This window comes from Macaca mulatta, chromosome 1 (assembly GCF_049350105.2).
Source record: "Macaca mulatta isolate MMU2019108-1 chromosome 1, T2T-MMU8v2.0, whole genome shotgun sequence".
NCBI lineage: Eukaryota > Metazoa > Chordata > Mammalia > Primates > Cercopithecidae > Macaca > Macaca mulatta.
The window spans coordinates 191,969,252-191,983,929 of NC_133406.1; the positions used below are offsets into that span (position 1 = coordinate 191,969,252).

General features: G+C 43.4%; 1 protein-coding gene across 7 annotated transcripts in view; it reads left to right on the forward strand.

Annotated features, from left to right (window-relative positions):
• The window catches only part of BEND5 (BEN domain containing 5), a 1,441,067-nt gene that overhangs the window by 1,327,609 nt on the left and 98,780 nt on the right, over positions 1–14,678 (forward strand). For all 7 annotated transcript variants that reach the window (XM_077991613.1, XM_015139247.3, XM_077991622.1 and 4 more), the window contains one exon: positions 8,212–8,323. In XM_077991613.1, the coding sequence (XP_077847739.1) occupies positions 8,212–8,323 (112 nt within the window). The remainder of the gene's footprint in view (positions 1–8,211; positions 8,324–14,678) is intronic.

A 14,678-nucleotide genomic window follows, 5' to 3' on the forward strand; every position in this document is an offset into this window, starting at 1 on the left:
ATGCCCCCTTTTTTGTTTCCTCTGTCCTTTTTCACTTAAGAAACTGAAATGGTGAATTTTTAGCCTCAAGGGCCAGTGTATTCCTTCAGAAAATGTCCTCCCTCAGACCTTTCAAAAAGGAGTAAACTCCTTATCATTGTTCTTATAGAGAGAAAAATAATCCTTTGGTTCTGGAATGGACTTCCCATTCTACCCCTGAATAGCCGTGTGATCTTGGCAGACCCTTTCTGCCCTCTTGGCCTCAGATTCCCCGTCTTTGAAATGTGGGGATTGGGTTTTATGAAATCTCAGGTCCTTCCAGTTGGTCACTGACTCTAAGAATTAGATTTAAGTTGCAATGCTGGAAATCCACCTGAACCCAGTGTTTGTTGCTGCCAAGCAGGAGACAAGATGAATCCCTGGAGTATATGCTCTGTATGGGAAGGGAGAAGGCACTCTAAAGTCTCTCCTTACCCACTAGGAAGAATTTCTTAGGGTTGGAGATAATCCCTTTTCCAGATGTGATCTGAACACCCCTGACCCCAATCATGCCACCTTGCCAAAAAGGCCACCATTATAGGGTAAAGACCTTGCTGAATGAACCTTGGAAGAAGAAAAACTAAGTGCTCATCTTGGCTTTGCTATAAACCTTGGACACATCCAAGGCTGCTCCATATGGATGTGCAGTTTGTGCACTGTACAAATGTTCAGTGGTCAAGGGGTCAATGGGGCCTATGGACTATGACTCTGCTCTCAATCCAAAGTCTGGCCAAACCAAGTGGCATTATTCTGTACTTTATCCACCCAGAAACAGCACCTGATTGCAACTTATTACCCTGGGTGGTAGGGGGCAGCACCTTTCGTCAATTTGCATAAAGGTACATTTTATGTTAGTCTCTCATTTGAAACTTAGATTTACCATTTAAAAACTATAGATGTTGCATCTACCTCTCACTGCACATGAGGGATAGTCCCTCTATTAGGCTCTTACCTGACTCCTAGGACTGCAAAGACAAAGTATAATGGTGGCTAAGAACATAGGCTTTAGAGTTGGGCAGACTGGATTCAAGCTCTGCCTCTGTCACTTGTCCTTGCTGGACCATGGTCAAATCACCACTTCTGAGCCTCTATTTATACAGTTCAACTGAGAGTCAGCTGTGTACGAGACACTGTGCTAGCACTGAAGACCCAGTGACAAATGAAATAGAGTCAGTTGCTGCCCTCTCGGCACTTTCAGGTCTTTAAGCAAACAGATGAATTTGTCCTAGGTCACAAAGCTACTAGACGGCAGAACTGGGACTCAAACCCAAGCCTTCTGCCTTTGAAGCCTATGTTCTTATCCACCCTCCTCTCAGTATTCACAGTCCTGGTCACAGACATCTCCTCGTCATGATGATCTAAGAAGGGATGTGAGAAGAATGCTTTAAATATCTTGGTGGTGGTGATGGAAAGTGGATGTGTTATGATTATCCCTTGTGTTTGGGACAAAGGGCACTGCCTGCCATCCTCCATCTACACAACAGCAGAGCCCAACCCACATGCTAAGCATTTTTCAGGGGCTGTTGATGACAGATTATCTGGCATTCTGACACGGGCCAATCAATAGAGCTGGAAGGTGCCTCAGGCCAGGGGCAATTGAATCCCAACCTTTTAGTGGCATTAAATAAAGCAATATTTATTTTGCTTTTGGTGCAAATATACCTAATCCAATCCAGCTCATTGGTAATGCTGAAAAACTGCTGTGTCTGGGGGACAATTGCAGGCGTACCTCATACGTCTCTGCTTGTCAATGCCACTGCTCCTTAGAGCAGCCTCGCCGTGCTCAGGGCAAGATTGATCAGGAGCCGCCAAGCTGCCTTTTTCTCTACCTTTCTTCAGAGGAGGTGAAAAGGAAATCATAAGGAGGGGAACTGAAATCATTGCTCTCATTCTAGCTGCCATACTGCGAACAGGGATAAGGCATGATGTCCTTCATGAGATGGAGCTATTTATTTGCCATTTGAATAACATTCTCTGGAACCATTATATCTCTGCCATTGGGCAAATGAGAAAGAGAACAGGATAAGAAGATCAGACAAATGAGTAGCTTAGTGTCTCTTTTATAAATCACACAGACTCACAGATGGCTGGGGGACCTCAAAGGTGACTGTGAACCATCCTGTCATCAACAAGACCTGGGTTCAAATTCCAGGTCTATATCTTACTAGTTGTCAAGTGACCCTCTCAAGATCAAATCTGTCTTGGATTTTATTTCCTTATTTATCAAATGTGGATTAATAATACCTATCTCATTTGATTATTGTGGATGAGTCTAGTATTTAGTAGGTGCTTACTTTTCAAAATATATCTGAAAGTAACTATCTAACCCATGTTTGCAAACCTGCAAGGTGTTCATCCATGCTTTTGTTAATCTGTTCACTCATTCATTCATCCAATAAATGTATTGAATCTTCTCTGCACCTGGGTTTATAGTAGACAGTGTTGGAGTGGGGGTGGGAAAGATAACTCAGACATTATCCCTGCCCTCATGGAATTCACAGATTAGAGGAAGAAAGAAAAGATACTTAAGAGTATCTCCAACTCAAAATAAAGACATTATATATTATGCAGTCATATGTAAATTTGGCCTCCATGTATTTGCATTTTCTAGAATGGTCCTAATGTGAAAGATTATTTCGCACTGGTACCATAAATAGCCCCATTCTTGTCAGAACGTAGGTCTTGATTTTGAGCTCATGCAAAAATTTCATCTTAAAAACAAATAACAGAATACAAGAGCACCAAGGAGACAGAGACACAGGGCAGGGACCCAGGATTTTGCATTCAGTGACTCTAAACTGGCAATCATAGGAGTGAGAGCTTGGCATCTGGAGGCCATCTTATGCATTCCTCTGTCTTTAGGCAGCTGCTTTTTGGTCCTGAAACCAGTAAAGAGAAAGAGCGTGTACCAGCCTTGGCCTCTTGTGCGTATAGTCAATTAGGGACACAAGCAGAACATACTAGCAGCCTGTTAAAAATATGCATAATTGCTCACCATTCTTGCTTCCCTAACTTTGCACATGCTATACTCTTTGCCTGGAATGCTCTCTCATGCCCTGACTCTTGGCAAACTCCCATTTGTGTCCCACACATCTCAAATGTTGAGCAATGCTTGCAATTAATGTTAAGATATTGATCATCCTTGATTAGTTGGTGTTTCATTTTAAAATTCTATCAACACTTTTCTTAGAATATTTTGTTTTCTTTGAATTTTAACTTAATTGGAAATATATGCTTCCTCCAAAGTCCCTTACTCTGGGAGTAAAAAGCCCAGTTATTGATGCTTTAGAATCATATACTGAGAGAGCTGAAAGAGATCTCTGTGAGTAAAGTATAGCATTTCATTTTACAAATAAGTGCATAGAGCCTAGGGAGGGGAGGTGACTTTTCCAAGATGACATAGACATTGGAGGTGGAACCTGTACCCCAGGCTCCTAACCAGGGATCCTGCATCTTTACTAAGATGTTTTGTTCAGTAAATACTTAACCTATGGATAGATTGAGTGTCATTAGAAGCATTCGTTTAAAATCAGCTCAAAAGGTGCCCATGCTGGTACTACTCACTGAAGAATATCACAAATGCTTTAGCTTCTAAAAAGCTCTAGATTCCCTGAGGATTGAAGATGCCTTTGAATCACCAGTTACATTCTATTTTTATTGGCAGGCTGGATCTAGGAGTTAAGCTTTCAGGATCTCTGACCTCTAACACTTTTCCTTCAGTTTTGAAGTTCTTTTTTGAATCAAAGAGGTTTCCTGGAAGCAGCATAGCCAAGTGGGGAGATTATGAGGTCCAGGGATAGGACACCTGAGTTCCAGTCTGGGCCCTTTAGAGTACATGTTATGTAGCCTCAAAAGAATGGCTTACCTTTTCTGGCCCTCAACACTCCCAATAGAAAATTGAGGTTTATCATGTGACTGAATGGTTGTGAGAACTATATCATATGAGACAGGAAAATGCTTAGGAATAATGAAATGTTTGTTCAACAACTACTTCTTTGACATCTGCCATGATCCAGGCTCTTTGACAGGCACAAGAATACCAACATGAATAAGATAGCGTCCTAGCTCTTGAGGAATTCATGGTCCAATGGAGAAGCGGACTCAATAATTGCCACATCTTGTGCTGTAGCCACTTTGCTGGGGGAGCAACAGATGCTATGGGAGCAGAGGAAAAGCACCTACCCCTCATGTGCAGGGAGTGAACGTCCTCCTCTACTTCCTGGAGGAGCTGATATTTAAGTTTAGACAATTGCAGCAGTGCTACCATTATCACCACTTCACTGTCATCACTGGCTATCATTTGTTCAATGTTTATGTTTTTCTGATAATTCTGCTGGTGCACTTACAGACATGTATGTTCATGTATGCAATCCAGAAAGTCAGAGTGGTTATCCTCTTTATACCTATGATAAAACAGAAGCCTAGAGGTGCATTTCAAAAAAAGAAATTTAAAAAAGATCACACAGCTGGTAAGGAACACAGCCAGAACTTAAACATAACTGTAAGTCCCAAAGCCGCTGGTCCCCACAGTATAACCCTGTTGTTCTGTGCAACTCCATGGGGCAAGACTGAGAAGGATGGAGGAAGTGACTGGGAGACACATTCAGCTAAAAAGGAAAAAAGAATTTTCTAATGGAAGATTCAAGAATGAGATAAGCTAACTGGAAAGGTAGTGAGTTTTAGGTCATAGAGGTGTCCTAGAGCAAGCTGGTGACCTGCCCAAGACAGTGCTGAGGACATTCCTATTTGGGGGCAGAGGAGAGGCACATAAGTAAGTACGTCTAAGGATACAGTTGTTTTATGATTACGTCCTGTTGGCAAGGGTAATATACCTTTCTAAATATTTAGATGCTCAGTGAGGGCTGGAAAAGCTCTGTGAGCACAGCAGCCAGACCAATGATTCCCTCTGTTTGTTGAGCAGCCATTGGGAAGTGGACAATATAGGGGCCTGCCAGAATTTTCTATGAATTATTTCATAGGGCCATCTGATTAGGGATGCCTTCAGCTAAAGTTAACAAGGACTGACTCTAGCCACTTAAGCAAAAAGGGAATTTATACGAAGGGGCTTACAGAATCACGTAAAAACTGGTAGCCAGACTTGAAAACCAGAGCAATTAACTGAGCAGCTCTGAAGAGTCAGAATACTCTGCCTCTGTTCCACAGTAGCACTGCTGCACAGCACTCCCTGCTGCCTCACATCACCCAGTCCCAAGTTTACATCCTGGGCAGGAGTGGCTGGTGCCTGAGCCCGGATTTCCTATTGCTGCCATGGCTGCCGGGGAACAAAGAGGTGGAATCTGGCTGGCTTCCATGCAGGGAGGTAGGGCACAATCACGGCCTCATCTTGTAATGATGAGGAGCAAACTCACCCCACCCAACCCCCCATCTAGTAACAGTGTTAGATGCTGAGCATTCCCCAAAGAACATGGACAAATGCCTCCTACACTTGGGAGGGAACAGAGCATGGATTTGAACTCAGATCTGCCTAATTCCAGACCCAAGGAAGAGAAGAGGTCATCCCTGACCACTGCTGCCCATTCCAGCATCCTATGGACTGTGAAACTATTAGTCCATTCCATTCACATAGGACATAGTATAAAATAATAATACAGTACAATAAAAACAACAATACAGCATTTTTGAGTTACTATTATGTACCAAAACCTATGCATTAGCTCATTTAATACTCACAATATTATCCTGCATTATAAATTGATATAAACCTGTAAGCTTATCTTCTTCCTCCTGCTGGATTATACATTTCTTGAGGTTAGAGAACATCTCTTATCAATCACTCCATCCCAGCAACACTACCATGGAGCTTGGTGTGTAGAAGGTTCTTAATAAAACCGTGATGAATTGCTATATTTAACACTTGCCTCATCCTTGTTCCCTAAACCAGTCTCTCCTCCTTAATTTACTCATACATTCTCAAAAGCAGACAGCTTGCTTAAACTGTTTGTTCCCTGGAAGAGCATAGACATTAAAGCTGGACAGTCCTGGGTTTGAAGCCTGCTCCTCCATATGCTGGCCAAATTACCCTGAGCAGGTTTCAGATGAGTGTGGCTGTGAGGCTCTCTCTGTCTGTCCTTAATCACTTTCATGAGTAGCAATACTTCAGATAAGAATATTTAAGAACTGCATGGATATGTCTGTAGATCAAGGCACTAGTCACAGCAATGAATGTTTCCTTTCTGAAAGACAATCTAGTGTAGTCCGGGGAGAGCAGAGTAAGGAGAGCAATTGGTAAGATTTTGGACTCTGAGAATCAGGTTAACCTGAGCTCAAATTCTAACTCCATTACATAGTAGCTCAGTGACCTTAGAGAAAGTTATTTACATTTTCTAAGCCTTTGTTTTCTCCTCTGTAAAATGGTAATACAGGGCTTTTATGAGATAAAAGTGAAAATGAAATGAGATAATTCGTGTAAAGTCACATAGTAAGCACTTCTTAAATGTTAACTACTGCTGCACTTACCACTATAAGCTCAGAAAGAAAAGATGGCAGGAACTACATCAAAGGCTAACAGGAGTTATATTTGAGTGACAGGAAGGTGATGTTACTTTTTTTCTTTTTTGCTTTCTATGTTGAGGACCATTTTTCATTTGTAATAGTGATTTTATAGTCAGTCAAACCTCTTACCAAGCAATTCGACTTCTGGAAACTGTTCTAAGAAAAAAATTCTGAAATGTGGAGAAAACTTTAGGGATTAGAGTATTCATCAGTGCATTTTGAAAACAGTGCAGCATTGAAAACAAAATAAATGTGCCACAGTGGGGAAATGGCTAAATGAATTATGGGGGTTCATATAATGGGATAATATGTCATATTATAACACTATTACAATGCTAGTTACAAAGAGTTTACTAACAAAGAAAAATGCTCAGGTTGTAATGGCAAATGAAAACGGGACCCCTTTGCAAGTTCAAGGTCAGGAGGTAACTTGCTGGCCTAGAAGGTGAGCATCAGTGATCCCCTCTGTTTAAAGCAGAGAGAATGGTTGATATCTAGGCATCACTGCTCTTATGGAAATCCTGGAACACAGAGAACATTTGTTTGTGCGCTCCTCTCCACTGAGGATGTGGGGTAGGAAGAGTGCAGTCCATGATGAAAGAGGTTCTTGAAAAGCTTGTGGTCCATTTGTGGAAGCTCCTTCTCTACTTGTAGCTGGGGGAAATTTAGGCCTTGAGAGAACAAGGGACTTGCCCAGGGTCACATAGTACACCATCAGCAGAGCAGGGGACCTGAACTCAGTGATATCTCCTCTGCATACCCTGGGGGCATTATCCCACACTCACGAGGGATGGACTTGCCAGAGAGGCTAGGCAAGACGCTAGTGAAAATCTGAATGTGGAGCAAAAGGATGTTCCTGGAAGTTTCCACATTATTCTCCTCTGGTTCTCACTGAGACAAAAGTAGCATAGTGATAAGAAATGGGGTTCTCCCAGTCCCTCCAGGGGCATTGAGGAAAGAGACATTTGAAAAGAGAAGGCTTATGCCCTGGTCTCCTCAAATCCACACATGCAACTGGCTCTCAGGCTCAGCAAAGGAATGGAAAGAACATAACCCTATGTAACTGGAGAACTTGAATCCAAGTCCAAGTCTAAAATTTCTGGAAATCTCCAGTCTTCTGCTGTACACTGTCATGGGAGGTGAGGTGGGAGGAGACAAGAAGAAGACAAGAAGACCAGGTAAAATATGATTACAATTCTCTGGGCCTTGGCCCACACTTAAGGTGATACCAGAGGAAGTGGTAAAAAGGTGTTGGGTTATGATGTATTTTGAAGGTGGAGACAATGGATTAGCTATAGGTGTGAGCAAAGAGGCATAATGGGAACACCAGTAGTTTTGGCCTGAGCATTTTTCTCAGCTGCAGTGTGGAGATGTGCATATGTGTCTATGGGTCATGTGTCTATGGATGCTGACATGAGGCTAAACCACAGAAATACTTTGGAATCTCTCTGTGACTCAGTTTCTTCCTCTGTAAAGTGGGAATTGCAATAGTAGTGACCTCACAGGGTTGTTGATGGCACTGAATGGATTAACTCATATAAAGTACTTAGAACTGTCTCTAGAAAATGATAAATGCTAGGTAAGTGACATAATCACTGCTCCTACTCCTAAGCATATTTTGACAAGTGAGAAGCTCAGCTTGTCCTGTCTATATTGACTCTTACTTTGGGTACTGCCTAGGTGTTCTCTGATGGGGTTTGATCTGAATCGTCACTGGCTGGATCCCTCTCCATGGGTCCACCCTACCCTGCATGGAGTGAAACAACTCATCGTCCAGATGTACAACGACCCAGTAAGTAACTGAATGCCCTCCACAGCTGCTGATCTATGGCTTGATCTGGGAAAGGGAAGCGTTGTATTGGGAAAGTCCACTAGAAGTTGCAAATTAGGAATACATAGCTAAAACCAGGGAGGCACTAGGCCTGCTCTTCTCTGAGTCCAACAGACCCAAGGACTTTCTCCCAATCTCTTTTCCTGCAACCTCTTACAAATAGTGGATTCAGTTGTGGAGGCCTGGTGGGTTAAAGGAAATATATTGGAGTGTATCTATATTTGTCAAGGATCTTTGGTTACAAGCTAAAGAAATACAACTTGAATTAGTATAAGCAAAGTAGAGAATGTATTAGAAGAATACCAAGGGCATGTCACGCAATTGAAGACTGTAAACTGGCTTCTTCTACACATTGGGAACATGACTGGTGAGTGTCGCATCCAAAGGTTCTCAACACTACAGTAACTTATGCTCATTTTCCAGTTCCAGTTCCAAAAGGATTGTGATTGACCTAGTTGGGAGGACGTGCCCCCTTCTGGGCAAGTCAGTTCTGGCTCAGGAGAAAGAATATGCAAGGACAAGGCAGCCTCTCTGGAACCACATGGTTGGAGTTGGAGGGTGGGTTGGTACCTGTTTTCAGAAAAGAGGGCCTACCATTTCAGAAGAAAGAAGGGGACATAGGCAGATAGAGCAATGGGTGTCCACACCAAGTTTGCTCCCTGGGGCAAGTTCTTGTTTGTAAGAAATAGGAGAAGACAGCAGAGTTTCATAGCTTAGAGAAATGAAGCAAACTACAGTATTCTGTCTCTAAAGAGCTATCGCAGAATGGGTGGGACAGACCTTTTTTCAGGTTGGGGATATGGGAAGAGGTAGAGAAATAGAACTGTTTAATGACTATAGCTGCTTGAGAATGGAGTGTGTGTATGTGAGCTGTGAGCTTTGCTTTACTAAAAGTGTTCAACTTTTAGTCCAAAAGGATGTACAGAGGAGACTCAACTGTTGGAAGACATTCTAGTGAAATTCCATTTGAGTCCCTTCCAACTTCAGTGACTGATTTTTATGGCCCATGACTGCTGTCAGGTGAGAGATGGTGATTGCTAAGACAACAAAGGTCACACAGTTGGGGTACTTCAGAGATGTACCAATGTAACCCATTCTGCTTACCCTCATTGAGGATCCCAGTGAAACTTTCCTGAATTAAAGAGCAACACAGGTATTGATCAGATTAAGCATTTGTGCTTAAAAACAAATGCATATATTAGAGCAGGGATTAATGAAAAAGTCAGTCCTGAGGTGCAATGTAATTTTCTTGGCTATGAAACTCAACTGTTATCTTGGCCCTCCTATGTGAATTTTGCTTTCCTAGGTCCTTTCACAGTATACCTTTTGTGTCATGGCTTGCATAACCATAACTCTAGGATATTTGCCTTCTTCCCCAGCTCATCCTTCTTTGTCTATAAAAGAAGGTGTGAACTGTGCTCACCAAATCCATATGCAGAGATAGAATGATTATGGTTTGCTGCCTTTCTCTAAGCTTTGAAACCCCACTGTCTTCTAGTTCTTACAGACACGAACTTGCCCCTGACCTCTCAATGTCATCCTGATCAGCTTTCCTTGCAGAGAGAAGCTGCTTCTGATTTTCTCAGGAAGTATCTGTAGTCTGCAGAATTCTGCCCTCCCAGGCTTCCGTGTTGACTGCAGTTTCCCTGATAGAATCACAATACTTCCTTCTCAAGGAGAACAAGCTCCTACATTTTTTTTCCTGATCTGGCTGATAATAGATATTCAATAACTGCATGTTGAGTTAAATTGGATTGAACACAGAAAATCCTATTATGCCAAATGCAATATGGCTTATAGATGCAAAACAATTATTCCCAGGTAGGATGGTGAGGCACAGTGAAAAACAAACCAAAAAAAACATAAAAATGACATTGGACCAGAAAGAGTGACAGAGTGGAAACCATTGAACAAAGTGGTATTTTAGATAAATCCCCAAAGAGAGAAATGGGAGTTTGGGGGCAGCCTGGGGGAGGAACACAAGGGAAGTAGGTTAGGGTTGCTACAGAGGAAAAGGCTTCAGCATGCCATTGCTGTCATTAATTATTGATTTACTCACAAACAACTGGGCGCTCGTTCATGCTGCAAAACACAGATCCAGCCGGAGTGAGTTACAGAGATATTAGGAAATGATTTGCGTCATGAATACATTGATCATCAGCTGGTTAGATCTTAGTAAGTACATCTTGGGCACTGAGTTAGTTGTATAAGCCATTTTCTTACTGAAAGGCTACTCATTTATGCCTCAAGCAAGGGCGTGGAGCACTAATATAGGAGTCAAGCTGGCCTGGAAGAGGATCCCAGCTCCCTTGGTTCCTTCCTCTCTTCCCCACTCTCTCTTTCCTCACTCAATCTTTTACTCCACTTTTTCCTTTCTTCTTTACACAAATATTTATTTATATATGGGTTTTCTATGTGCACTGAGGTTCTAGTAGTGAAAAAGAAAAACCCCAACTCTTGCAATACAGTGGGGAAATAGACTTTAAACAAGTAAATACTGATAAATATATATTTATAAGATGTGTCAGGGGCTACCAAGAACAAAGCACAAAGTATGACTTCTAGGTAGAATGGTCATAAGTCTTGGCTTTCCTGGGGCAGTTCTGGTTTACACCTGTTGTCCTGGAGTATCTTTTAACAACGTCCTCTTTTCACTCTCAAAACTGTTCTGATTTGGATGATAAATTATACACTCTCTCTAGTTAAAAATGATGTGAGGCCACACGCGGTGGCTCACGCCTATAATCCCAGCACTTTGGGAAGCCGAGGCAGGCGGATCACCTGAGGTCAGGAGTTCAAGACCAGCCTGACCAACATGGCAAAACCTGGTCTTTACTAAAAACACACAAAAAAATTAGCCAGGTGGGGTGGCACATGCCTGTAATCCCAGCTATTCGGGGGGCTGAGGCAGGAGAATTGCCTAAACCTGGGAGACAGAGGTTGCAGTGCAACATCGTGCCACTGTACTGCAGCCTGAGTGACAGATCAAGACTCCGTCTCAAAAAACAATAATAATAATAATAATGCAAAAACACCTAGCACAGTGCTGGTGTGTAGCAGACCCTCAACAACCATTACCTGGATCTGATTTAAATTCACATTTGACTTCAGACATCTTTGTGCCCAGTTGCAAACAATGCAGTGCCCTGAGGCATCTGCCCTAACAGCTTTAAGTGCATTTCTGCTCCTGAACTTCAGTATCACATACATAGTCACTCAACCCTGAACTATCTGAACTTCCAGGACAACGTCTGGGCTTGTTTCTAAATGCACAGCCTCACTCCTCCTGTCTAGATTGCCTTCTGCCTACAGAATCAACAAGCAGAGAATCAGCGAGACCCTCCAACATCAACTGTCATTCCTTCAGGCCCTGTGCTGGGTGCCGAGGAGTTCGCAGCCTGGTGGAGACAGACATTTACAGACAGTTATTCTAGATGCATTTATAGAGTGAAGCACAGGGGTTGTGGGAGCCCAACCCAGGAGGCAACACCTGAGCTGATACATGAGGGATGCTCAGGTCAGGGAGGACTTTCCAGGCAGAGGAAACAGCATGTGCACCTGCCCTGAGAGGGTGGCTTACTCAGGAGACTGGAAGTCATTCAGTGTGGCTGGTACCAGGGGCAGACAGAAGGGGTAGTTGCGACACAGGGAGCAATCTGGACTTTATTTTCATGGGAATAGGCAGCCACTGAGGACTTTAAGCAGGGAATTGACAAATTAGGTTTGCATTTCAGAGAGACCCCTCTGGTGCCCATTAGAAAAATAGATTTGGATGGTGCCGAACTAGAGACTGTGAGACCATTACAGCTTGCTGCTGTGGAGTTGAAAAGGAACAAGAGGAGTCTAGCAGTAATAAGGAGCCAGACCTAAGGGACATGGTGACTGTGGCTGATGGGAGGGGAAGGAGTCTTGCATGATCCCTGTGGTTTTCACTTGGGTAGCCGAGTAGTGTGGCACTTTGCCTGAGATGGGAACCCAGGAGGAACAGTTAGTAAGGGCCAAGCGATGCATTCATCTTTAGAGGTGCTCAGTGTACAGTAGACCTGAAGTGGTATGTCTGGCCCGCACTGGAAGGCTTCTGGAATGAGCCCTTCTGTGTGCTTCTAACCTGGCAGCAGGAGCCTACTGTCCTTGTATTAGTGATGACATTGACTTCAAAGGCTGCTTTCCTAGCCCTGTGCTCACTAAAATCTTACCCCTCTTGGGGACATTGGGTATTATATGATGATCTTGAAAACAAAGTGTTTAACCAGGAGGACTGCCCTGGACCTGAGATATAAAGTGTTTCATGCTCCACTCCCATGATAGCTCCCTGTGGACACTGTGGCCTGGCACCTGTTTGCCAGTTGTGATTGATTGTCCCGCAGGGAAAGGGTCTGGTTAACTCATCTCAGGGTCTCTGGTGTCCAGCAGAGACTGGACACCAGACGTTGAGCAAATGATGAAGCAAACCGAGAGCTTCTGTGACTTGGTTTTAGAAGACTTTCCTGATAAAAGGAAGAATTGAACCACAGACCCCTCCCCAATCTTCTCTCTCCCTCAGAATATCCCCTGATCCCACTGCCACCATCACTGTGCCCTCCTTTAATGAAGGCTCTGATCTGGTGACACAGGTTTCCCTGCAACCTGCTGAGATTGTCCAGCACTCCCAGGGATAGAACCTGAGATGGCATCACCCACTCCCATTCCTATGAGAGAGGATTCCGATCATCTTCACATACTTGCCTCAGCCCTGGACTCAGTATCTACCCCATTTTACCCCCCACCCCCACCAATTGAAATTAGCTCTCTATGGCCATCAAGGGCTCACTCATATCCCAGATCCCTTGTCTTCCCAGTCCCTAACCTGTCCTCACCATCTAACCATATCTTGTTGGGGAGCTGCGCTGAGATATTTTGATATCTTTAGTGGTGGTAAAGACCAGGGAGCCAGTTCTAACTCTGCTGTAATCCAGGCCTCTCCTTCCAATTCTGATTTTAGATCTGAGATCTAATTAGCACCGGAAATGATATTACCTTTCAGGTGAGAGCTTACCCCCTATCCACAGGAGTTTGGCTTTCTCCTAGCACACACACCACACAGTATGACAGTGACTTCACATCACACAATCAGCCACACAACCAGAGTCACTCACCCACAAGGCCACAGACAGTGCCCTCCTCTCACAGCTATATCCAGTTAATGATTTTAGAAAGCTAAGCCCATATGTGAATGGGCTTCCTAGAACCATCCATCTGCAACTCCACTAGCATCTAACTATGTACTTGTCAGGGCACCCAGTGTTTGATGAAGCTAAATAACAAAGTAATATTTGCTTTAAAATCCTCAGTTAATTGACTGCAGCACACATTTTTCAATGTTCCCATTTGCAAGGCTCTTGAGCTATCTCTGAGGTTACAGAGATTAATAGGGCAGAGTCCCAGGTCAGGAGAAGCTTACAATCTGATGAGAAGGCCAGACCCTTATGAAATTTTAATTCCAGGCAGTCAGGAAGGTGTGCTATAATTAAGTAAACACAGTGCTTTGGAAACATGGGGCTGAAAGAGATTAATCCATGTGGGGGTGGGGGGTGGGTGATCCAAGGAAGCTTTTTTGAGAAATCTGCATTTGTACTGGCCCTTTGGAGATTGGTAATACTTCATCAGGTGGCTGAGCTTTGGAGAGAAGGGAAGTTATAGGGAAAGGGGAGAGGGCATTCCAGGAAAAGCTGAGCAATGGAACGGGGGTGGAAGACCTCAGCTTCTGGGCTTGGTGTGCAGGATTTATAACAGGTAGCTGTGAGAGGGCATGTGAGGTGCAGGCTGAGGAAGCCCATGGATGGGTTTGAACACTGCCCCAAGGCATTTGGCTTCTTCCTATGGCCCAATGCTCTCTTCTTACTAAAATCAAGGTCTCAGGCCCTCTTTTAAATTGATTTTTAATTGAATTAAATACCACGACTAAAAAAAAATCAAAGCAATGAAACAAAGTGCCACTTGTTAGGAATATTCCAGCATACATCCTCTCTCTGTCTTGAAAATCAGAGTAGTCAGTGGAGAGTCCTCAAAGACGCTGGAGCAAGGGAAAGAGAGATCAATGAAAAACATTTCCAGCCACTCGATTCTTCAATCTAGAAATCTTGGAGTCATTCTAAAATTTAAATCCACCTGGGTCTGTCTTCCCTGCTTTAAATTCTTTCAGTGGTCCTGCATTACTTCTAGAATAAAGGCTAGTGTTCCCTGGCATACTGTTCAAAAACATGCCCTATTCATTTCATTCAGTACCTTTCTGTACTCCCAGGACCTAGCACAGAACCCGGCACTGTAGAGAATATTC